The 26,638-nt window shown below is 42.5% G+C and overlaps 1 protein-coding gene across 1 annotated transcript; it reads right to left on the bottom strand.

Annotated features, from left to right (window-relative positions):
* Positions 1-1,733: 1,733 nt before the first annotated feature.
* Positions 1,734-26,486, bottom strand: EIF2A (eukaryotic translation initiation factor 2A). The gene is made up of 14 exons (XM_075570436.1): positions 26,337-26,486; positions 20,698-20,767; positions 18,844-18,918; positions 17,039-17,157; positions 12,603-12,702; positions 12,049-12,131; positions 10,254-10,327; positions 10,000-10,144; positions 8,897-9,013; positions 7,331-7,902; positions 4,375-4,485; positions 3,537-3,653; positions 2,836-2,901; positions 1,734-2,096 (listed from the first exon to the last, which is right to left on the bottom strand). Exons 1-14 carry the CDS (start codon positions 26,362-26,364, stop codon positions 2,031-2,033), a joined length of 1,743 nt encoding a protein of 580 aa, XP_075426551.1. The 5' UTR covers positions 26,365-26,486; the 3' UTR covers positions 1,734-2,030.
* Between the last annotated feature and the right edge of the window lie 152 nt (positions 26,487-26,638).

Raw genomic sequence — 26,638 nt, 5'->3', positions numbered from 1 at the left:
AGATACCCCTAAGACTTTAAAGCTGCAGTTCAGTCAATATCCTGCATGTGTGTTTTTTTTAATAAATCAGTTCTGTAGTAAGAAAAAATACTTTTAGCATTTTCTGTTTTTAAAAAAACAACTTTGAAAGACCAATTTTCTTGTATTCTATTTTAACAACCATTTACTAAGGCACTGCCCCTTCATGTCCTGTCACAAGCCCTGGCACACCCCTTTGTCAGCCCTGCCCTCCCTCTAGCACAGGTCAGTGCAGGAGTGCTCATGAATATTCATGAGCTTCCACTGACGGACTGAAGCAAAATATAAACAGATCCCTTCACTAATTATGTCACCAAATTTCGCCGATCAATACATGGAGAACGAATTGACCTGCAGCTATACAGTTCTTTAGGTAATTAGAGATTGCACACATGAAACTATTGAAGTAAAAAAAAAAAAAGACTGAACTGCAGCTTTAATGAACTCTTTATTGGTAACAAAAACTGGATACAAACTAATCTACACCAGCAACTATACATACAATGAGATTTGGTTATTTCCTATTCAAATGACAAATTACATCACATGTTCTGTTTCTGAATTGCACTGCACAGATTTGCAGTATGGAAATAATCAAATGTACATATTTTGGGATCGGAGTCACATTATTTCAGGAATAAAGCTCTCATATTGATGTGGCACTCGGCTTTGTCTCCTCACATTGGAGGGAACCTGAAGTGGCCACAAATTCAGTTTCTTACTTCGCACAGGTACTGAATTGTTCCTGTGGGGCCACGAAGACCCTGCGGGACACTGCCCTTCCAGCAGTAAAAGGGTATCAATTAGATACATTGGTATCACGGATACCAAGTGCATCATTAAATGGAGTCCTGAGGTGCTTAGTTGAGATGTACTTTAAATCACATAGACCAGGGGTGCCCAACTTCAGTCCTCAAGGGCCACCAACAGGCCAGGTTTTAAGGATATCCCTGCTTCAGCACAGGTGACTCAATCATAATGACTGAGCCACTGTTTGAGCCACCTTTGCTGAAGCAGGGATATCCTTAAAACCTGGCCTGTTGGTGGCCCTTGAGGATTGGAGTTGGCCACCCTTGACATAGGCTGTGCAGATTATTGAAACCGTAGCCATGCACTAGAGATGTCAATATTTCTTAGGACTTAAGTAGCTACTCCATTCATAATCAAAGAGCATTGTGTGACCCAAAACAAATTGAGTTATTAGTATAAAATGAGATCATAGCAATTAAAACACTTACATTCAATGACCAAGCCTGTTAAATCATCAAATAAAGTGAAAATTGTATCACGTTCCACCATTTGCCACAGTAGATTAATTGCCTTGTGCACCAGTCAGCCTGCTCTGCTGAAGCTCACTCAAGTTCATGTTGTCAAAAACAAGCATGACAGCCCTGGTAAAGGTAAATGCTACTTATCTGACCACTTTGCCCTTCTAATAGGTAAGGTGATCTCTATACCTGAAACAAGAGCCTAAGAAAAGGTGCTTCCCTCCTGATAAAAACAGGTCTGTGTTTGCATAGATTAGTCATTCTTTGAGAGCTGTGATTCCTTTGACTGGTCAAATAAACATTGCATTGGTAATGTTGTACACGCTTTCAAACCCCCGTAGGTCCTTCACCAATTGTTATGAGAACTATACAGATGACATAGTACAACCAATACTAATATTCTTGAATAAATACATTATTAATCTTTGGTAAATGGATTAAAAACGGTTTCTTAAACAAGCCTTTATATACATTTTTCAAATAAACAATCTTCTTTTTCAGATGTTATTTTATATATACTGTACGTTCTGGTTTAAAAAATTAAATATTGAACAAATATAAAGGGTCTTGCGAATTCGTTTCCATGGGTAAATATGTCCTTTCTTCATCTGTGAGTTTCATCATTAATGTTTTTGTTCAATCTGTTCTAGTTCTCAAAGATGGGGTTGAGCTTACAAGAAATTGTTTCTCTTACAGCACCAAACCAGCTGAAAAACTATTAATTTGCAATAACTCTAAGCAGCTTTACACACCAAGTTCCAAATCTTCTAACTCCTTTAGGAGCACATCCTCCTTCTGAATTTTTTCAATCTGCGACAAGATATGACATAGTGAAATGATTATACATTGGAGAGAAACTCTGCTCACAGTAACACACGGATACTTTGCATGCAATTACTGTTACACTTTATATTCCATATCTGGTACAATGTAAACCAGTGTTTCACAAAATTTTGTGTTAAGAAACCCTATAATTATATTGTGAAATTCTGAGGAGCCCCAACCCTCTCTAATAGCGCATTTGAGATCAGATGCATTGTAAATTCTTCTGTATTTGGTACAATTTTCAAATAACCTGAAAATTGCAGGGAATCATTTAGGGACGCACAGGGAACCCCTGTTGAAACAAACACACTGATGTAAACCAACAGTTTTAGCAACCACCGTCTTAAATCATGGCAGGTGGCCTAGAGAGATCTGGTGGGGGCAATTTTAACTTTCATATTAGAGATATTGGCTGCACACAATCTATGTTTACAGTCAGTTATTGCTATTCAATTTTATTTATACAGAGCTGACCATGTAGAAAGCACTTTTTACAGTGTTGGCATACAAACACATTGAAATATATAGTGCCAGGCAGTCAACATTAAAGCACTCTGAGACTAATTTCTCTCAGTGTTTAAAGTAGTGTTACAATCATATTTGGAAGATTATACAAAATGTACATTATTTACAGAAGAATTAAAGTAATTTCTATTCATGCGATGCTGAACATGTAATAATATCAGCAGGGCCCTGCCGGATGTGTGCTGCATGTTGACATTACCTGGTTTTTCTCTAACGGTTTGCCAGATGCTTGCAGTTCTTTAAGCTGTTCAATTGCTTTTAGTTTCTGTTAAAACAAAAAAACCAATGGTATAAATCGTGTTCTAGGATTCTCTTTTGTACTCCACAAAGTCAAGTATTACAGAGAGCTTTATACTGAGGTTCTTTCATGAGGATTTATTCAGATGCAGAGTTCATTCAAATTACTAGTCCAGTGGGACAAAAGAACACAGTGATCAGGTAAGGAGAGATATTTTAGTCCATTCAACTTCTTGCACCAAAGATGCTTGTTTATTTTAGGCTTTTATTCTCTACATGCCGTAGGGTTTACTTGTTTCCATTACCTCTCGGAGGAGGCTGTTTTATGCATACAAGGCACTTTTACTTCTTTACATTTTCTCTATTCATAGCTCTGTACGTTTGAAAGATAACACCTTATTCCGATATTACCTTTGCTCTTTAAGATGCTTCCCCCTATGGTGTAATAAAACTTGCACAGGACCTCTGACAAGGGGTATCCCTCTAGTACATGAGGTAACAGGCAGCAGAATCAAGGCATATAGAATAACTGCCCTGCGTATACAAGGGTGACCTGAACACCACACCTCACAAGCTTTCATGCACAGGAGAGAAGACCAATTGGCCAATATCTGGTTGTATAGGTATTTCCAAAGAACCAGTGTCCTTATAAAAACCACTCACCTTCTTCAGGATCTTCATCTTTTTATCTGTTTCAGGGTCTCCTGTTGGCGGTGCAGCTGGTGAATATTCCTGGGTATTTTGTACAGCTGCCTCTTCAGGCTCATCTACCCTGGCCTCCTACAAAACAAACGCAGGTAACAGTTACAGACGCATACAGTCATCTAACAGGGATGTATGTCTGTTCGCTAAATAACAAGACATCATCCAGATGTAAAGTTACAAACTAAAGCAGGAATTGAAGATTTAAGGACACCAAGCAGGTTCCACATTGCAATGCATCAAGTTTCTGTAATTGCATTGAGAAATTCAGTTCATTTTCTCTTTAAGCGATTCATAGGACAGTAATGAATAGATTTCAGACATGGAGTGGGGGCGCAAGGTAAAGGGGATTCAGTGCACTCTGGTGCTACCTACTTAATAACTACTCAACTTCAGGGTCACAATGGACCGCAATAACCCGAAAGGATTTTGTTTTGGGTCCATCTGTCACTGCAGTTAATACGGTTCTGATGTCAAGGAGGTAAAATGTGGGCTGCTCAGCACAATCAATGTTACTTACATATGCAAAAAGTCAAAACACTTTTAGGAATTTCAGAGTGCTGGAAAGATTAACCTTGAACTAAAAATCAAACAAACAAACCAAAAAAAACCCCCACTACTATTGACACAAAGATACCTATCTTTGTAATTGTTTTGGTTTCTACGCCCCATGTTTACGTCTGTGACTCAGTTCAGGCGTATAGCATGTCAATGAGAAGAAAAAATAAACCGCTATCTTCCAGGTTCGGACATTCTGTAGAGTTTGCAGCACAGAATCCCCCCCCCCCCCCTACCTTACCTGCTTAGCCACTTTCTTCGCCTCTCGTTTCTTTTGGTTCTTCAGAGCGGTTTTGGACATGGGTTTCTCATTGGACTGTGGCTTCGTGCTCTGGGGTGGCTCGTCTTCATGCTGGAGGATACACACAAGAGGTGTTTTTGATATAGGGTTTAATAATCTATACTGCCTTTCTTGATGACACGGGGGGGGTGGGGGGTAGAAGGTACTTATGTTTTTGTTGTTGTTCAGCGGATCCCACACTCAAACTAAGCACTAATATACACAAAGATTTAGGTTTCCCTTAATATAATGCTGCTTATTCTACCTAATAAAATGTCACAGTAGGTGTTAACTCATGCTACTCTTAATGTAGACGCCCCCCAACAGGTACTAAATAATGGCCAGTAAGAATTATTTACTTTATAAGCACAAAAGGGTTAATACCAGCCAGGTATTGCACACATCACATTCATCAAAAGTCTGGATATCATGTCCTACTTTGGCCACCAGTCTGTGCTGTTGAACTGTGCTCCCTTTCCGAAACCTGCAGTCACATGTACACGGTGACGCATTTCCTCAGGAGTCATTTTCCCAGAAGCAAAGCGAGTACATTTGAAGCAAGTTGCCTGCAGGGTGCCACTACCTCTGCTGTCAGTAAAATGGTTTATGTGGTAACTTTACATACTGCAAAGTAGAACAAGCAGCTTTCATAAGTACTGGCAGCACACAGGACTTGCAAAAAAATATGGAACAAACTTTATTCAGTGGTTCTAACTTACATACTTTTAGTACCTTGAAACTGTTTGTATTTTGTGCTGTCTAACGGGTTTCTCACAGACAACCGTAAAAATACAGGAATCGACCAAAAAGGTGCAAAAATAAACCAAGGATCATCTAAAGCAGAGGTGGCCAACTCCAGTCCTCAAGGGCCACCAACAGGTCAGGTTTTCAGGATTTCCCTGCTTCAGCACAGGTGGCTCAATCAGTAGCTCAGTCACTTGTGCTGAAGCAGGGATATCCTGAAAACCTGATCTTTTGGTAGCCCTTGAGGACTGGAGTTGGCCACCCCTGGTCTAAAAGATATTTGAATGCATTAATCCAAGAGAAGGTGAACACACACACAGTTGGGCTGCGGAGCAACTGATCATTGCAATTATTGTAGTTTTGATTCTGTACAAATTGAGAGCGATTTCTAAGAACCTTAATGTGTATTGAAAGGATACCGATGTTGGCGTTCCAAATTTAAATTGTCACATTAACAATTTTTCTGTAGAGGTGACACGAATATAAAGCACTTTAAGATAAATAATAACATTTACCTCAACATCTTAACATGATTACCCATACCCAATGCTATGTTGCAGGCTTCTAGAACCGCTGAGGTGTTAGGACAGTGTTTTTTATGCTTTACTCGGTTAAGGAACACCATAATTTTATCATGTCACTGTGTCTCTGAGATCTGATGCATTGTAAGAAACCACAACCCTCTCTAATAGCGAATCTGAGATCAGATGCGTTGTAAATTTTTCTGTATTTGCTACAATTTTCAAATGGATCTGAAAATTGCAGGGAACCCTTTAAGGGTGCCCGGGGAACCCAAGGATCCTAGAAACCCCTTTATAAAAACATTGGGTTAGGAAAACCGAACAACCTTGTTATCCAAACCAGTTCAGCTTGGCAAAAACAGACTTCCTAAAGAAATAGGGAAAACACAAAAAAAACAAAAAAACACACTGTATAGCTAACTTTGAGGCTGCGATTATACATACAGCACGAGTGCGCATGACAACGCGCGCCACCAGAAATAATGTTGGCCAAAGAAGGCGCACATAGTGCGCGCGACCAAGAGCTATGGAGCGACAGACTGGTGAGGCGACAAATGGAATTATTTTTGTAGCGCAATGGCCGCATCACGTGCGTGGTTCAGTCAACGAGGGCGAACTGCTCACGTGATGTCACAGCCACGCCTCCGTCACCTCCAGCGCAGGTTTCGCGTGCGCGCCACATGGTCATGCAGCATAGTCGCGGCCCAAGGCCTTGATTATACCGGAAAATAAACCCGGCGGCGTCGCAAGGCGCGATGCCGCGTGGCTCAAAAACAAAAATACATAAATCCAATTAAAGTTAACATACCAGTGTGCGTGCCGCCTGGAGCTGCAGGGTCGGACAACTGAAGAGGAGACAGAGGATTTTGTTTTGGCTGGCGACAGTCGCGTCACGTGAGAGGTTCAGCCAATGAGGGCGAACCGCTCACGGCCACGCCTCCAAGCCACCTCTGCTACTCTTCTCTCCCCGTATAATCAAGATGCCGCTCGGAGGCAGCGCGGGGTGACGTCACAGAATAGTGCTGCCGCCCTGCAGCTCTTGGTATAATCGAGACCCAAGTTGTACAGATGTATCTACAATTAACTTCTACTTGCCAACTTCCCTTATTTATAATGAGACCTTTATCTACGAGCTTCAACTGATCTATAAAATCCCAGAGTCTTCTTTCAGATAATTTGAACTTAACATTGCACAGAAGTACTCCTAGAGACGAACACATTCTGTGGATCTACAACCCACACACAGTAAGCACAACAATCGGAGATTCAGAAAAATGTGTACGTTTCTACAGTGCTTCCAGCACACACATATAGATATTCTTTACATAGGTGGTCTCCAACCACACCCAATTGTACAAATTAACATTTTGCAAACACAAGTCCTCTCAGTTTGTATTTAAATAGGATATATGTTTTAGTAATACAAAGAGTGTTCTGTATTATCAACATCCGGCCAATCCCAGAGGAAAGGGTTTGAAACAGTTGTAAAACTGAAGTATTTATGTTAGCTTGAGAGCACCTTAATTTTCATGCCCATCCCTATTTTGTTTCTTTTAATGCAGAGAATATTTGGGGATACAGAGTAGTTACATTCCCCAAGGAAGAACACTACATAAACCTGGCTTGTTATCAGCACAGAGCAGGTTACTCACCAGCTTGTAGCTCGTCGCTGGCTTGTTTCTCAGGGCTGGAGGTCGGTAAGCCTGAGCCGGTTTTGCCTCTTCACTCGGCACATCGCCCTGCACTGCCTGGTAAACAATTGCCTTTGCTGGAAAGACTCCCTCTGCAAAGGGTTGCCAGGAAACTTGCCACAGCTCCGAGTTGGCCGGCACATCGTATTTGTGTAGAAGAGTGCCCGTGTAGTGCCAGATCTTGTACCCGTTTCCAACCCGTAACCTCGGAGAGCATGTGGCGGTGACAATATTCTCCCCGTTTGGGCACCAAGAGAAAAAGGTTGCGTCGGAGGCCAGAGGTTTAGAAATGAGTTTGTAATTTTTCACATCCCACACTTCCATCTGTCCCCGCAGGTTGCCAAACCCAGCCAGCACCAGAATGTGTCCCTGGGGGCTGTAGAATGCAGCATTACGGGGGCCAGTTCCAAAATCAAAGATGGGGTCACATTTCAAGTTGAAAACGGTGGCTTTAGCTGGCATGAAACCATAGACCACACAAAACTCTGTCGAGTTTTTGTTCCACACTACATCGTAGATGGGGCCGTTTTTTGCTGGAAGAAACCATTCAAATATAAATGATATATTTGGATATATTTAAGTGTACACACACACTCTCACACACACACTCTCACACACACACACACACACACTCACACACACACACTCACACACACACACTCCCACACACACACTCACACACACACACTCACACACACACACTCACACACACACACTCACACACACACACTCACACACACACTCACACACACACTCACACACACACTCACACACACACTCACACTCACACACACACTCACACACACTTCGACTCAGCCACCTGTACGGAAGCAGGGAGATCCTGAAACCCTGACCTTTTGGCAATTGAGGACTGGAGTTGCCCACCCTGCCGTAGATGCTAAAGTGGCCTTCAACCATTTCACACATCGTAATATTTCCTGTTAGCAGTTTGATTTTATAACTGCACTCCATATTGTTCTAATAAACCCATTTACGTCATAAGGTTTTACAGTACCAATCCAATTATGTGTTTTTTTTGGGGGGTGGGGGGGGGGGGGGGAAAAACCCTTTCTGGAGGAGCAGCACTTTTTTTTTTGCAAAATTGTGCTGTACAATATGTCCCCCTCACTGCCGTGGGGACAGGAATTCACCAATTTGCACTTTGCGCCAGCCCCACTGGCATTGAAGCAATTAAGAGTACCTGTGACTAATCCAAACAGGTTACTTATAATACCCAATAGCCTCCACTGAGAGCAGTTTACTGAAGTTGAAGTGTGTACACGTATTTGTTTAAGTAGAGAATATAAATGATCTTTTAGAACCTGACTGTTGATCTATCTTTTCTCCCAACACAAGTTTGCCAACCATTAACAGGTGCCAAAAACCTTTCTTTGAACTAAAACTGAAGTGCACTTCAAGTCAAATGTATACGTTTTACCTTATAATGACTTTGCCAACTAAATGACTTCCTCCCCACCTGCTCCCCCATTCTCTCCCAGATACACCCCGCGTGCAGCGTATACTTACGAAGTTGCACCGCAGCAGTTTCTCCATTTACCGCGATGTAATGAAGTGTCTGCTGTCCATAGTAAGATGCTCCGGTTTTGTCCACGTCCATGCTTGCAGTCACCAATACTGCTGTAGCTGTTACCCAAGGGCAAAATATACATGGTTTAAAACAAGGCCAGGAAGTGCAATGGAATGTGAAACAAGCTGGGGGGTTTGCTGTATTTTACTACAACTCCCAGCAAGCATGTTGTACTCCAAGTACAAAAGACATTGCATGCTGGTCCATACACATTTAAAACTAGCCACAGCACAGCAATGAAATTGTTACACTTGGACATGGTTTCTTTAAAAAAAAAAAAAAAAGGTGTCTTCAGTTGAAATAAATGCATAAATCTATTACTTAAGTATACGGCACTACACGGAAACAGAGCCATCACAATGTACCTTACACTTTCTTGGCGTGCCTCCGTTCTATATCTGTTTTATGTACTATGACATAAATCAGTTATAAAAAGGCACAGAAACACGGTTCTCTCTCTAAACCTATTGGGAATCAGGAATCACACTGTATGTATGTCCCACAATAAAAAAAAGAAACGCTGTCAGATGGGTAAAGAGACGCCGTTACCCTCCACCCAAACCTCCTCCACCATCAGTTTATCTTGAAAAGGTTGGGTTTGTGGAGGTTCGCGCACCACTTTGTTCTGTCACGATTTTAAGATGAGATCACTTAAGAAATAAAACCAGCACATTGTTTTTAATCCCCCTTTCCTTTAATTTACAACAGAGGTCCAGTAGAAGACAGGCTATGCAGATAAACCGCTTTTCTCAACATTCTGACTTGGCTTACAATGACAAATGTTCAACTAAAGATAAACTGTTTCATAACTACTCTAAGCAACCCAGTCTTGAGGGGTTATTTTTCTAATAAAAGATCTCCATGCATATGGTTTCTCAGATTAGAGTCTAGCACCTTTATTGGGTTAAATGTAGCCACAGGATGCACTAAAAAGAAACGCAATCTAGTATGAAAGTGGTTAAAGCGGCACTTCTATCGCTAAACAAAAGAGCGATAAGGCTTGTGACAAGGAAGTGAGTAGTCACAGGTTATCTGCCATTACCTTTTACGTTCCACAGCATCGTCACCCTGTCTGCTTTAAAGAAACTTTTATTGGCCAGGGCAGACTGGGTGCCACCGAAGTTGGGGTATTGGTACAGCCTCACAAATGAGGGAGCTCCTTTGCTCCCGGGAGCATACACTGCTACCTAGAGAAGAGAAGGGCATCCTTTTATATCGCCTCGAATACAACGCCCAACTGAAAAGACATTGAAGAAAAAGCACTATTGTTCTATCATGTGCTGTAGGTGCTCTTACCTTGCAAGGCTGCCCTCCAGGTGACAACTCAAAATCGCTCACTTTTTGTAAGTGTAGTTTATTTGAAATGGTATCTGTTAAATGACAAAGAAGTCAGGTTAATAAAAAATAATTAAAAGGAATATGTAATGCCTATACTACTTTGTCCAGGTAACATTAACCACTTTGTTATACAAACTGCTACAGGAGCAAAAAGGTTAATGCAGAAACTAAAAGATACATCAATGTTACAATACAAATCTGTCACCAAGAGAATAACATTAAAATAATATTTGGCAGAAGGATTATTTGTGCTCAAACATTTATCATGCATTTAAATGATTTCCCTTCCAAGCAGCAAGGTCATGTTAAGCTTGTAAGTGCCAATTTAAACAATTGAAGGCCACAGAGATGTGGGGGAACAAAAACAAACACAAAAGATGGCTAATGAAGTAACAAGGTAAGGGTTAAAAACAAAAACAAGAATATATATTTAATTATAATCATCTTCAGCCCTAGTCTTTCCACTGCTTAATGAAGGCCTCCCCAATGATCTTCCAGGGACTGTGGTTGCAAACCTCTTCACATTGCTCGTCCGATTTCATCCTCACAGCTTACTTTTGGTGGTCGTCTTGGTCTTTTACGCCCTCTTGGAATCCAATTGCGTACCACCTTTGTCCAACGATGGTCATTTCTTCTTGTGATATGTCTGGCCCACTGCCACTTTAATTTCTTCCCCCTTGTGATGTCACAAACTGGTTGGTTTCAAACCCATTCATTCTCTCCTGTCTCTTCGGGTACTACCCAGCATACATCCATTCTTTGAGTTGTCTGAATCTTCCGATTTATCTTTGCATTTAGGGTCTAAGTTTCACATCCATACGTGAGCACAGGCAGAACAAATTGGTCAAAAATTGTGCTCCATCCCATCTTCATTCAACTACTGATTACATTCAAAAGGTTCCTATCCATTGTTATTTGCCGACCAAGGTAGACAGTCTTCGACTTCTAATAGTTCTATTCCATTTATTTCCATCTTTGCAGATTTTACACATTTCTTGAGCATCACTTTGGTCTTGCCGAGATACAGATGGCAGCCCACTTTCTTACTTGGTTCAGTGAGTTCTCTCCAATTTGTTGCTGGAGGTCTACTGGATTTGTGGCAAAAATAACCATGTCACCTGCAAATCAAATGTGATAAGTATTCACCATTCATTTTGATTCCTTTTTCTTCCCAATGCAATGTCTCGAACAATTCAAGTGCTGGTATGAAAAGCTTTGGTGACATGGTGTCTCCCTGACGCACTCCCTTGCTGATCCTTAACGTGCGTGGATCTTCATGGAATCTAATGGTTGATATAGCATTATATATTTTATTTCTGTGTGTCCCATGGCGAGGGCATATTTACTGTGAATCCAATGTACTGGTTGACCCTTCAGTTCTTGAAAACTAGAGAGATCTAACTGGAATAGGGTCATTGATAACCAAAAAACACCACCATTGATAACCAAAAAACACCACCGACTGATCATCTTACACCGATAAACAATAGAAATGAAGCATCATTTCTTATTCAATTCCCCCTCTTGCAGCAGCCGAGCACCAGGAAGGCAAAACAAGGGGAGTATGGGAAGTAAAAACAAGTGCCCAATAAAGACCAAATTCAAATGTGTCTATATGTTTGCATTGTTAATGATAAACACTGATTGTTTTTATTTTAAATAAAAGGAATATACCGGAAAGAAAAGCAATAAACCCCAATTTTGCAACAGTCAATCCCCAGAAACCTTAATCATGGGCGCATTGTTACCATACCAAAATTGTTGTTTTCAAAGAAGTGCACTTCATTGTTTACATTTCTGGCGCATATACTTTCATCTTCAGCCCAACAGGGGCACCTATAGAGAAAGAGCAACAGAAAGAAGTTACTATTTCAGTTCTGTGCCACCCATGCATCGTCAACATGATGGGTTTTGCCTGTTTTCTAATTGAACCTCTGATACAAAATTAGAACATGTAGAAATCACACCATGAAAGGGATTATAAATGGTTTGTGTTTGTAGATGTATTTAACCATAACATTTCAAGCTTCTGAACAGCAACACTTCTGAGTAAAAGTTATTTCCGGGTCTAGAAGAAAAATCTAGCCAATTTCTTTTATATACACCTGTACCCAATCCTTATCTGTGAAACGCCCGATACAATAACAGTACTTTCCTGCCCATTTGCGCAGAATTTTATTTATTAATATGAATGGTGTTGTATTTGTGTTAATATTGCCAGGGGAAACCAGACAGTGATATTAGAGGTTGTATTTAATCTCAGCAGCACAAATACATTTGGTTACGTTTCTGAACAAAACTATTTACCAGTTCTGCATCTTTTTCTGGATGAATGTTTTCACACATTCTCCAGTCTTCAAGTCGTATAGTAGGAGATTGGGTACTCCTGCTGTGCCATCTTTGCCTGCTATTGTAAATAAAAAAAAACCACATTTGTACATCAAGCATTTACAGCATGGTGTATACATATATAACATGCAGAACTAGAAGCACTGTCAACAAAAAGTTTTACTATATTCAAAAGTGCAGGTACTCTCTGGCCGCTCGAAAAGCTGCCATTCAAAGCCTGCATTGGTTTGGCTGATCGGGGTGCAATTGACCATTTTAGACCTTATTAAATGAAGGCTTTAATGCAGCAGTCCTGTAAGTGGTTTGAGTCAAATATGCACACTTAAGAATTATCTCAGTACATTTTTATAATTTAATTTTCATTACCACAAAGACCAGAGCAGTAATTTCTCGTTCCATGTGAGGTTAAGTAGTATCGTTCTCTGTATTTACCAGTGTGTTGCTCAGGGTAAGCCTTTTTGAATTCAATTTGGAAAAACAAACTCTCTTTCACAATTCATACAAGGACTCATCAAAACCTTGATAAAAACAGCCTTAAGCGAGTAATTTTACTTGCTACAGGCATACCCCGGTTTAAGGACACTCACGAGTAAGGACATATCGCCCAATAGGCAAACGGCAGCTCACGCATGCGCCCGTCAGCACGTCCTGAATAGCAATACCACCTCCCTACCTGTACCAAAGCTGTGCACAAGCGGGGAGACTATAGAGCCTGTTACAAATGCCTTATTTACATCACTTATGCACGTATATGACAATTGCAGTACAGTACATACATCGATAAGTGGGGAAAAGGCAGTGCTTCACTTTAAGTACATTTTCACTTTACATACATGCTTCGGTCCCATTGCGTACGTTAATGCGGGGTATGCCTGTACATTACTATTTTGTATCTATTCTTAAACATCTTGCTTCGTCAGAGAATCTACGATTTGCCAATCACGTGGCAAGTAACACCGCATACCTCCACTCCCTCACCCAATGGCTTTGAGCTCAAAACAAATGGAAGCTCTCCGTGGCTGTTCCTTTTACAGTACACAGTATGGTACAGTACTAATAGGTATTTGGAGTGCACAGTAAAATGTAGTGGGGTGTCTAATCATTTTATTTGAAATGACAAAATAAATAATTGACAGCATTCATGTTAGACAGAAATTCTCCAATCCTTCAGTGCAATGTGTTCCAAGCCCCTCGAGTACTGAATGGATGAATCAATAGATTTGCTGGATACATGTAGTTTCACTTATCTTTAGTTGATGTTGCCAATGTATAAAATAAATAAGAAGTGGTACCTCCTGGAGATATGCTGTGCGTGCTATTTGACACATTGTGGCTTATTCAGTTAAGTGCAATAGCGCAGATATGACGTCACTGTGATTTCTTTGCGGTACTGCCAGATTGCCAGTACCACACCTTAATGAATAAGCCGGACGGACACTCAACTTGCCTGTTCTGACACTTTGGAGAATACCACATGCTAGAGGGGTTTAGAAACGCTCTGCAACCTAACGAGAGATGTGTTCGGAAATATAACCTGCTGGCTGGATTGTTCTTGCATTTCAAGTTGTGTACAGAGCATCTTTTTCCCTGAAGAATTGATACTGTTCTAGTGAGAGCCAATCATGTTTCAACACATTGCTATTTGTACTTGGAGCGAGGGAGAAAGGCATGCTCAGAATACAAATGTCAAACACGAACAGGTAACTGCAGGTGAGGCTCATGTTACAGTACACTTAAATGACACCAACAGTAACACTGCTTTGGTTATGTACATGTATGCAAATACAACGCATCAGAACAGCATCTCTTGCTTTACCCATATATGTATATACATTGTTGTTTATTTAAATGCTTTGGCCAAATAATTTAACTAAATGACCCTCAGTTATGAAAATAAAAACTACTAAGGATTTAACGCTATAATTTGTCATAATGGATGTAGCACTGAGGCTTTTTGCCGTACATATACACATTTGTAGGATGTATTTGTCAAGTTACATGTTTTAGGGCGGTGTAATTGTGTCTCTTTCTTCTTGGTTGTAGTTTAGAATCTCCAATTAAATAGAGAAGCCTGGGGGATTGATGACATATGGATAATATACACACATCAGCAGTGACGTGGTTAAGTCGGATGTCCTCTTAAATCATGTGCCTGGTTGGCAAGAACACCGAAGACATCTTTGCACAGAGCTCAATTAACTGATGCAACACTGTGACACCATGCCTCCTGCCAGTTGGGTCCTGAAGGTACAATTCACACACAGAAGGGGACATCAGCCGTTCTGCAGCTGGCAATATTCACCAGATGGAGAACTTATGACAGCCTAGCTTCCTCCATTAACTGACTAGGATAGATAGGTAAACCATCATAGTAAATATGGCTTTCTGGGGGAATGGAGGTCAATGTATCCACAAAAAAGGCAATCGGTATGTGAATACTTTGTTTCGCACTTAAAGTGTATGTGTATGTCCACCCGTATTCCCCCATATTTGTATTGTTTGTATGCTTACACTGTAAAACGAGATGGCCCTTATATCTTTCTAATAGCACAGCTGTTACACAATAGATAGTCTCATTGTGAATAAGCTAAACCAATACAGCCAAATCAGACAAAGGTACAATCTCATGTACATATTAGAGATACATTATAATTTAAAAATATTTTCAGGGGCTTCTTCTGTTAATCTACCAATAACGAACTTTAGAAATCCTCCCAAACTGCAACACTCTATTCCTTCATCAACTATGAGCATCGAAAGAAAACAAAGTGGCGATTATTCCCTAATAGTTCAAAGGTCTGAGGCCTAAATTGTAAGAGGCAATAGCATGGACGATGTGACCGTAGGGGCAATGAGGCTCTTATAATAAAGGTTAAGCCCAGCCATTGCCCCCATCCGTCTGCATGGATGTACAGGATTCCCTGTAACTCCATCCTTCTGTGGCTCATCGGGCCAAATGTATCTAATAATGTACATGAAACCCTTTATTCTATGTAAAATGTGTTGTGTTTAACTGTAACTGTGTACCTCTGCTCCCTGGGCATGCAAAGCTAATAATACCCTTATCCTGCCTGCACGCCCTGGGATCTGGACTTCGCTGGTTTCATGAGGGGGTTGAGGAAAATGGAGGGGGGGGGACGGGCCGGCCTCTTATCTGCCCCAGACAGAGGTGCCTATCTCATCAAGGAGATAGCAAGTCGGCATTGAGAACATGGGCAAGTAGGCGCTCTTCTCATTGGGTGGTTTGTAATTCCCTCCCTCCTTATATCAGCCTCCCTGTCACACCACCAGCATGAATTGGCCAACACTGGCGAGCCCTCGCGCTGTGATTGGTGTCACACGCAAAATCCACGCTGTGATTGGTCACCACGTATTCTCCATGATTTCCTATGGTGGACGGGAACCTAGAAAAGGGGCGGCCAATCTCAGTTCCACAGAACATTCTTGGACTGGCGTGGAGATGGACTAAGCGATGTACTCGGAGGTTCTGCCAGACACCAAGGCTGCCTGCTATTCCGAGCAGGAAATTTAAAATTGTCCTGCTGTGACTGGCACTCAGCGCTGTCTGGAGTTCCCGATCCCAAACTGGAGTGGAAGCTACACCGAGTAAGTCATTTTGGTGGCGCCGGACACATACGACTGCTAGGATTCCCCCTGTACTCCCTGTGTAGAGCGAGCATAGCTTTGTGGGTGATGTTGTGTTGTGCCTACTGGCTCCGGTCAGTAGAAATATACGTTTATTTGATCTGTGTCCTGCCTGGTGCTTGATCCCGTGACAGACGTTACTTAGCAGAGGGCTCACCCTTTATTATAACTCCCACATACAGCTTGATGCATGTTGCCAAGTGGCCTGCATCTTTAACCTTTAGCAAGTGTTTCTTACACAGGTATGTGCCGGGGGCCTACGTTTCCATTCCGTGTGGTTAAACCAGTTTCTCAGTTAGCCCCACCCAACCCATTTTCTATTATTATTAATTTTTTTTAAACCAAAATTTGGAGAAAAAAAACTCTAAAGTGACATTTTGCGCCCTTTTTTCATATTTTTTTTTTATTAAAAACAACTAATTTACACACCTCTAGTAAAAATGAAGCCAAATACACTGCTAATTTGGAATCACTGCAGCATTCTTACAACATTTAGGTCCATCACCTTATACAAAGCAGCACGCATTGTATTTTTGGAAAACTTGTTAATGTGCTTTTTGGAACCCATCAAGTCTACAATGGAAAAGATTCTTAATAGACCTTACGATCTGCAACAACCATTAACAAACGTCAGAACCGAGCCCCAATACTCTACTGTTGAATCCTGTGCTAAGAGAAGTCCACCAGTCTGAGCTCTCCCGAGTCCGGTTCATTTACAAGCAATGGTATAAAATTGGACTTCCACTTACTCGTATATGTCTGCCATGTCGCCACAATTGTTTTCTTTGGAGAGAATTCAATGCTGACTACCTTGGGTAGATCAAAGGTGTGCAGTAACTCGCTGTCAGCACTGTTCACTATATTTATTCTGAAAACAGAAAAAGGTCATTTAAAGTCATTGAGATTTGATTGAGTTAATGGTTAAACCAGTTCGATTATTTCTCGCACACTTGTAGTCCCCCAAATTCTGCTTCTAGTTTGTTGTTAAATATCAGTGCTATCTACCCGCCCACTTCAGACAGGAAGAATAAAGATCTTTATGCATCATACAATCCACTATAACAGGGGTGGCCAACGCCAGTCCTCAAGGGCCACCAAAAAGTCAGGTTTTTAGGATATCCCTGCTTCAGCACAGGTGGCTCAATAAAAAACTGAGCCACCTATGCTGAAGCAAGGATATCCTGAAACCCTGATCTGTTGGTGTCCCTTGAGGACTGGAGTTGGCCAGTCCTGCATTATAATAAAGAGAGCTATGCATTTTCTACAATATATAACCATGTGGCAGAAGCAGGAAGGATATGCGTTGAAACCTTAAGCCAACGTCTCCATACTGTATATGTGCCTTGCCACGGATAGTAACTTTGCACAAGCCCAAAGACAACACACTCCCGCATTCAATAAGGTGAAAAATGTTGTGCACTTCAATGGAATTAATATAGATGAGCACATTATTTTGCAACTACTGGACAGAGGTCAAAATGAGAGGACATACTGTACTATGATCACAACATATACATATTCCGATGGGTTCATAAAAATGAAACCTCTTTCGTGACCATCTTAAAACATGATCAATCTTGACAATCACAAACATTATCAAGGTTTGAAGATGTGATATGTTGTCCCACTGCCAATAAGGCACCGTGGGGCTTGGTTACCATCAGATAATTACCATGGGTGGCATATAATGGACAGTTATCTGATGGTAATGAAACAGCTGGAGTGTGCATAAGGCTAAAGAAAAAAAATGTACTAATGAAAATCCAGCCACTGGGCATTCTGTTATCTAATGTGCCACAGAGATCTAAGGTTTCAGCTTTTGACATAGAATATCAAAAGATGCATTTCCCTACATGACAATTTTCAGAAGTGGCAAGAAGAGTTGGTTCACCTGTGTTACCTCATTTACACACCTGTGCAAAGCGGATGCAAGGAATTCCCAGCAGTCATTTCAATGACCTGTGATTCCGTCTCTGAAGTATTTGTAAAGTCATTGCAGAAGGCTAGCCCAGGGCTGTCTCATGAAGCACAACAATAATGCACATCAAAAGTGGATTGTTCAACTTGACACAAATGAAGACTAATGAAAGGCCGTGAAACCAACTGGCCTTTTCCATCCCCAAAAAAATCTAAGTTCCTAGAAAATGTAAGAATACACAAAACCGCTCTATTATTTGAATGATTGTCTCTTAACGCTCTCACTGCCACAGAGGGGCTTACAGCAAAGGTGTAACAAGATGTTCTGATGCTGTACAATATTAGTTTTAAATACTCTTAACATTAAACTTAAAAATACTATCTCTAAGTAACAAAAATATGCATTTATGCATTTGAGCAACTAGTGCTGAAGCAGGGATATCCTGAAAACCTGACCTGTTGTGGGCAGGGGGGCTTGAGGACTGGAGTTGAGCCCCCCTGGTGTTCACAACCAGAATGTGGTCCAATTTCACTATGTTTTTCAAATCAGGTTTGGATTCTAACAATTCCAATCTATACTTTTCCGCTATAAAGTACCAACGGCAAACTCAGACCAGTTATTAATAAAAGAACTTACGCTTCCCCGTTGCACCATCCAAATATCTTCCCATCCTTACTGAAAGAGAACACTTTGCAGTTCTTATTGGAATCCCTGTGAAGAAAGTAAAACATGCTCAGTTAAAAAGCAGCAATACGTTGCCCTTTTTCTCTTATTTTTATATATAAAGCACGTGACGATGTATAATTCTACATTCTTACCTATATTGGCAATCGTTTGGTGCTCCTGTTCTAAATCTGTCAAAAGCCTGATTGTGTGCCTAACATAATGGCCACCTTTCAGTTCTTCAGACAGTGTAAGCCAGCAGCTACAATGTATCCTTATACTACAAAGGGCGAGGCCATGCTAGGCACGAGACGGAGCGCTTGACGTCACACACGCCTGCCGCAGAGGCGATTTTTGCCTAGGAGGAGACGCAACGTCACGGCAGCAATTCGCCCTCATTGGCTGAACCACGCCCGTGACCCGGCCATCGCACGACAAAAATCAAAAGATTTTGTCTGCTCGGCAATTGCGTGCTCTATGGCCTGCCTCAGAGGCAAGGCCTTTTGTTTGCACCGCGCTAAGCATGGACGCGGCCTAAGGTAACATTATCTATTGTTACAATTTACAGCTCAAACTGCTGGAAACATTGGCAACAAATGATCCCAAACAGGAAAGTGTTGCAAAGGTCTTGCACTGCTGGGGAGGTGGGCTAAACCCCGCTATAGGAATCAAAGGATGCTTTAAAAGTCATGAAAAATGTTGAGAGTTGAATTTAAAAAAAAAAAAAAAATTTAAATTTTAAAAAAATAGTCACTATTATCTAATACTACACAACTGATTTAGGTTAAACAAAAACATATAAGATTTCCCGTTTTGCTTCTTGAGGTCATGCAATAAAGTTGGTTAACAATGTAACCGATCGTTCAATAGGGAGAATATGGAGTTTTGCTACCCACAATCATCATATTTAGAGTTTCCACATAAAGAAATCAATATTAAAAGTAACATCCCAGTAATTGCAGATTATTCATTATAAAGTAACCAAACACATTATTATAATCTGTCTGCATGACCCCATAGTGAAATTATTTGTGGGTTTTTGGAATCACTCCAGTGCACCTGAGATTTTCTTTATTCTTAGACGTAATATAATACACGTAATAAAATAAAAGGCTCAGTTGCCATCAAACCTCAATTTAACAGCCATCTCAATTATTTTGTTCCTAACCAAGCAAAGGTAAACACATTCATTGGATCATTTCCATATGCTACTAACTGCCATTTCTAATGTTTTACAAATTCCAATAAGTAAACATTAAAAGGATTTAAAATTATGATGCATCACATATAAAACTAGTTATATTCCAGGTAAACATGGAAATAGTTATGAATTCATATACAGCAGACCTCAATGTAAAAGTATGCATCAGTTGATATTTTGTCTACCTTTCATACATTTTAGAAGGACTGCATGTATACACTGACCATGTATAATGTCTGCCAGATTATCAGATTATGTATTCTTTACTTGCCAAAACATAACAGGGTGTTACAGCATAATTATGGAATTTAAATAAATTGCTTCCTGGCCAGGTTAATTTTTACAGTACTTCACTAATTCATTATTAGTGACTTTTGTTGTCTAAGTTTGGGGTGGAGGAAAATCCCGTATGCTTTGAATAAAAAGAATGTAACTTGTACAGTTTGATTAATTGCATCATTCTGTTCAGAAAACAAGACCAGTTCGAGCAGCATATAATATTGCTCATTTTAACTCGCATCACAGTGCACACTGGAAGAAAAGGGTTTAAAAATACAACATTTATTACATCTTTGGTCAATTTCCCATGACACCTTGTGTTGCTAGATGGAGAGCAAACAAAATACCTCTGAAATGTTTCTGAGTCTGTAAACTTTGGGGGACCATGGACCAAGTGGATCCCTTCAGATCCTCGAACTGAGAGAGAGAAAAAAAAGAAGAGGAGAATATTTATGGAGTAATGTCACAAATACCAACACAGCTGCATTAAAAAAAAAAACACAAAGCCACTCCTGTATGTTCATGATTAAAAAAAAACAGCATACTAAGAACAAATATAAAAGGTTAAGTTGGGCTGCATTTTTAGGCCCAGATCCACAAAAGGGTGATAAAGCGTTAAGATTGGGGACTTAGGCTAAGGCCCCGTTCCCTCAGTCAGCGCACCCACACTGCAGACAGGCAGCGCGCTGACAGGCACAGACCGCGATATGCGGTCTGTAGGGAGCCGGGAGGCGGAGCATGGCCAAAACGGGTGGGGGGGGGCGGCCATGACGTGAGGGGGCGTGACCATCACACAGCACAGCGCTGCAGCCCCACAGCACTGCAGCCCCTTAGCCGCCGCTCAGCTCCACAGCAGCCCTCAGCCCCTGCAACTGACCGCTCCCTGCGGTCTGTAGGGAGCGGGAGCTTGGTTTGAGCGGGGAGCGGGGAGCAGGGAGGGGGGGGGCTTGGTTTGAGCGGGGGGGAGGGAGCTTGGTTGGGGGGGCGCTTGGTTTGAGCGGGGGGGCGCTTGGTTTGAGCGGGGGGGGCTTGGTTTGAGCGGGGGGGGGCTTGGTTTGAGCGGGGGGGGGCTTGGTTTGAGCGGGGGGGGGCTTGGTTTGAGCGGGGGGGGGCTTGGTTTGAGCGGGGGGGGGCTTGGTTTGAGCGGGGGGGGGCTTGGTTTGAGCGGGGGGGGCTTGGTTTGAGCGGGGGGGGGGCTTGGTTTGAGCGGGGGGGGGCTTGGTTTGAGCGGGGGGGGGGGCTTGGTTTGAGCGGGGGGGGGCTTGGTTTGAGCGGGGGGGGGGCTTGGTTTGAGCAGGGGGGGCTTGGTTTGAGCGGGAGGGGGCTTGGTTTGAGCGGGGGGGGGGCTTGGTTTGAGCGGGGGGGGCTTGGTTTGAGCGGGGGGGGCTTGGTTTGAGCAGGGGGGGCTTGGTTTGAGCAGGGGGGGGGCTTGGTTTGAGCAGGGGGGGGGCTTTTTTTGAGCGGGGGGGGCTTGGTTTGAGCAGGAGGCTCTCGTGCTGTCGTCCCCCCAACCTGTCGGTCCCTCCCCCCCCCCTCCCGGAGCAGGGGCAGCCTGCGAAACGGGCACCAGAGGAGGGGGGGGCGGCGCAATGCACGGCTGCACAGACAGGGTGGCCGCCTCCCTCCCCGTAGCCGCCTCCTTTCCCTCCTCATTGGCTGACTGCTGCACCACGTGATGCGTCAGCACTTCTGATCACAAGAAGCTTGCAGCATCGGCCGGCTGACGGGTCACAGCACGCAGTCAGCCATGTCTGAAGGAGCCAGCGGGAACCTTCAGACTGGAGGAAAGGAGCTGGTGGCCCACAGCGGGTTCCCAGCCTTAGTTAGATTCTAACTGATGCAAGAATACAAACTCAGAGTACATCACTGGTGATATCAATAAAGTTGACTACCCGCTCAGACTCAAAGCCGCTCTAGGGTTAGTAAAGAAAAACTAAGGTACAGAGGGATATAACAATATAGACAAAAAACACTTGTATGTACGTAGAGAGCTTACAAAAGGTCCCGATAAATTGCACTCAAAGTACATATGGTAAATATAGTCAGGTGATTTAATAATCATGGAATCATAATATTCCTGAAATGAGGAATATCAATATATACCTCATATGTACCACTAACAACAAACTTGTCATATGGAAAATGCTATATCTCCCACTTTCTACATCGAAAAAATAATAAAGTTTTATTGTAAAGACATCCACGCAAGTGATAATTTATTTACAGTGGTCGTTAAAAATCCCCATTAGTGAAGCCGCCAGCTACTATCACCCAGTAAGATAAGTATAGTATCTGAATAGATTATGGTAGTAACACTATGTATCCGGAACCAGCTATAAAAACGTACTACTCAGAACTTTAGATATTCGTTCTGAGGTTAAACCTAGTTATTAGGTCCAATACGTATACAAGTGATCAACCTCTGGCCTCATTAGCAGTAATGGGGGGTCTCCTACACTTGTTTTCCCAGATGTTGCTGATCTCCTCTCCTCCTTCTACCACCTGTCCTCTTGACCCCATTCCCTCCCATCTCCTAAAACATCTTGCCCCTACTATTATCCCTATGCTCACACACATTAACTCCTCTCTCTACTCTGGTACCTTACCCTCTTCCTTCAAACATGCAACAGTTATACCATTACTCAAAAACAGCAAACTTGACCCTACCTGTCTAACTATCGACCTGTCTAACTATCGACCTGTCTCCCTCCTGCCTTTTGCCTCGAAACTCCTTGAATGTCTTGTATTTTCTCGCTTGCTCCAATTTTCTCAACACCTACTCTCTCCTAGACTCTACAATCTGGCTTCCGTACAGCTCATTCCACTGAAACAACCCTCACTAAAATAACTAATGACCTCCATGCTGTCAAAACAGTGGTCATTACACTCTGCTCATATTACTTGACCTCTCTGCAGCGTTTGATAATGTGCACCACCCTCTTCTTCACATTCTCCATACTCTTGGTATTCGTAACACAGCTTTATTCTGGATCTCCTCTTACCTTTCCCATTGTACTTGCTCAGTGTCTCTTTTGCTAACACCTCCTCCTCCATCGCTCTCTCTGTGGGGGTACCCCAGGGCTGTGTCCTGGGACCTCTTTACACACTGTCTAGATGACCTAATCACATCTCTTGGGTTCAAATGTCACCTCTATACTGATGACACACACATTTACTTTTCTACCCCTGACCTTACACCTACTGTACAGACTGAATGTGTCTCTGCTATATCATCCTGGATGGCCCTCTCCTACTTAAAATTAACATGGCAAAAACATGGCAAAAACATGGCAAAAACATGGCAAAAACATGGCAAAAACATGGCAAAAACATGGCCCTACTACTTCCTTCCACATTACTGTTGAATGTACTATCATTCACCCAGTAGCCCAAGCACGCTGCTTAGGGGTCACACTCTACTCCTCTCACACATTCAAAAGGTAGCAAAAACTTGTCGTTTTTTTCCTCCACAGTATTACAAAGATACGCCCTTTCCTCTGTTGCTCGACTGCAAAAATTGACATGCCTTCATTCTCTCCCGTCTCGACTACTGTAACCCCCTGCTGTCCGGCCTTCCTGCCTCTCACCTCCATCCCCTACAATCTATCCTTAACGCTGCTGCCAGAATCACTCTTTCCTAAATCGTCTCAGCGTCTCCCCTGCTGAAATCCCTCTCCAGGCTTCCTATCAAGTCCCACACTCAATTCTCCTCATTTTTAATGCTTTACACTCTTCTTTACACCTCCTTACATCTCAGCCCTAATTTCTCACTTTACACCATCCCGACTCTTGCGTTTTGCTCAAGGATGCCTTCTCTCTACCCCTTTTGTATCTAAAGCCCTCACCGCCTTAAACCCTTCTCACTGACTGCCCCACACCTCTGGAATGCCATTCCTCTCAACATCCGACAAGCACCCGCTCTATCCACCTTTAAGACCCAACTCAAAACACACCTGCTTAAGGAAGCATATGAGTAGCTCTATGAGTGATAGTTTTTCACCGTATACATAAACCTTGGCCCTTTGCAGATGTACTTACCAGAATGCCCTCCTACTGTCTCTATTGTAAGCACTACAGAGCGAGGACTCCCTTTCCAAAATATTACTGTTATGTCTGAAGCACTTATGCCCTTTGTGCGTTATTTATATTTTTGTCACGTGTATTACTAATGTGAAGCGATATGTACATTAATGGCGCTAAAGACATACAATGTAAAATGTCATTTTTTGACTGCTGTGGCTCTTTTGTATAAATATGTTTGATATGCTCTTCAGTTTTTATGACATGCCAATGCCTCTCATATTAGATGTCGCTCAGATAAGGTTCCCATGGTCAATTCGGAGAAAGTATGAATTAGAAGTCAAAGATTCAATAATTTTACAAACATACATGCATCCAATTGACCAATGTAACTGTATAAGAAACTCTACAGGCTATTCCATTGAAAAGACTCTATATAATCATTACGCCACTGGATATGAGACTGTCGCAATTACTGCATCAAATCCTGATGTATGGGTGTGTGAACATAGCCACAGCTAAACAACAATCTATGCATAAATAGCTACCGTATTTCCTCGATTGTAAGACGCCATCGATTTTAAGACGCACCATCGATTTGGCACTTACAATTGAGGAAAATTACTTTTTCACTATGTTTCAGGAGATGTCCCATGTTAGTGGAGGAAGAAGCTGGCGGTGGCAGCGGCAGAAGAGGTCCCACGTCTGCAGATGGTTCAAGATGGACAGCGGGCGGTTGGGAGTGCAGCGGCAGGACAGGTCCCAAGTCTGCAGGTGAATGAAGATAAGAAGACAGCGAACGTGCAGTGGCAGCAGTAGCAGGAGATCATAATAGCAGGAGATCATAATAGCAGGAGCAGAGTGGCATAGGTGAACGGCTTGGGAGGTGCACACTGTAACCGCAAGTCAGACACCGGTCAACTTCCGGTGTTACAGTGTGCACCTCCCAAGCCGTTCCCCTATGCCGCTCTGCTCAGCTCTCCTGCTATTATGATCTCCTGCCGCTGCAGCCACCGCACGCCCGCTGTCTTCTTATCTTCATTCACCTGCAGACTTGGGACCTGACCTGCCGCCGCCGCACTCCCACCCACTGTCCATCTTCAACCATCTGCAGATGTGGGACCTCTCCGGCCGCCGCTGCCCGCTTCATCCTCCGCTGGCATGGGACCTCTCCTGAGACATGGTAAGTGAAAAAAGGGGGTTAGTACTATAGACACTTAAAAAAAATATATAGATATATATATTTTTTAATACATCGATTCTAAGACGCACCCTGATTTCAGACATGTGAAAATTGGAAAAAAGGTGCGTCTTAGAATCGAGGAAATAGGGTATATACAAAATATGCACTTTTAATGGGAGTGTGATAATCTTACTACCAGCACCAGGAATTGCTAGGCTTTCGATATTAACAAATCAAAAGCACTTTTGAGAGACACAGAAATAATTCATATATAATCTGGGTTAAGGTGTCAGGGAGCACTGCTCATGAATTACATTTACATTTAATTTTTTTTTAAGTTAAAATTTAAAAAAAAAAAGAGATTTGAAACCATCTGTACTATTTTTCTACCAGAATTTGACCATAAACTGTGCCCAATGAATTTACTTGTTTGCAAACAATTTTTTTTTATGTTGATAAAAACATCTCATCTGGTACAGACTTAACCCCATTTCTTTGTATTTGTCAGAAATGATACATTTTTGCGGCGCCTCACAGATAGGAAGAGATGGGCCCAGTACTACGTGGTTACCCAATCCCCAGGTGCCTCATAGCGCTGCTGTGAGCAGGGCGCAGTGACACCACGTGCGGGGACCTCGCCAGACAGCCTCAGGCCGCTCTCCCTGCCCCCCGTTTGTGTCCCTCCCCGAGGCCCTAGCAGCCGGTGTCCGCTGTCACACAGAGGTTACAACCCGCGGTTAGAGGCGGGGACACCGTCACCTCACGGACATACACGGGACCAACCTGCCAGAAGCGGCGTGGGAGGCGCCATCTTGAGCCGGAAGTTGATTAATGACTCGGGGAGGAAAGGGGTGGGGAGGCGAGAGACGCTGCGGGTTTGATACACGTAGCCATTAAGCACCGCATCACATGTCTCTTGTGGATCCAGGCGCGACGAAGACGTGTCACTTGAACTAGTGGTGTCCTTCCGGGGAGTAAGGCACTATTGCCTGGCAAATATTAGGTGATCCTAAACGTTCAGGGGGTGAAATGAATGAGGTTTCGGGGTCTCGGAACCAAGAATACATAATTTACAACAACAAAAA

Source organism: Ascaphus truei, chromosome 14 (assembly GCF_040206685.1).
Source record: "Ascaphus truei isolate aAscTru1 chromosome 14, aAscTru1.hap1, whole genome shotgun sequence".
NCBI classification, from domain to species: domain Eukaryota; kingdom Metazoa; phylum Chordata; class Amphibia; order Anura; family Ascaphidae; genus Ascaphus; species Ascaphus truei.
The sequence above is the reverse complement of the archived record's forward strand: the minus strand, read 5'-3'. Positions and strand labels throughout refer to the sequence as shown.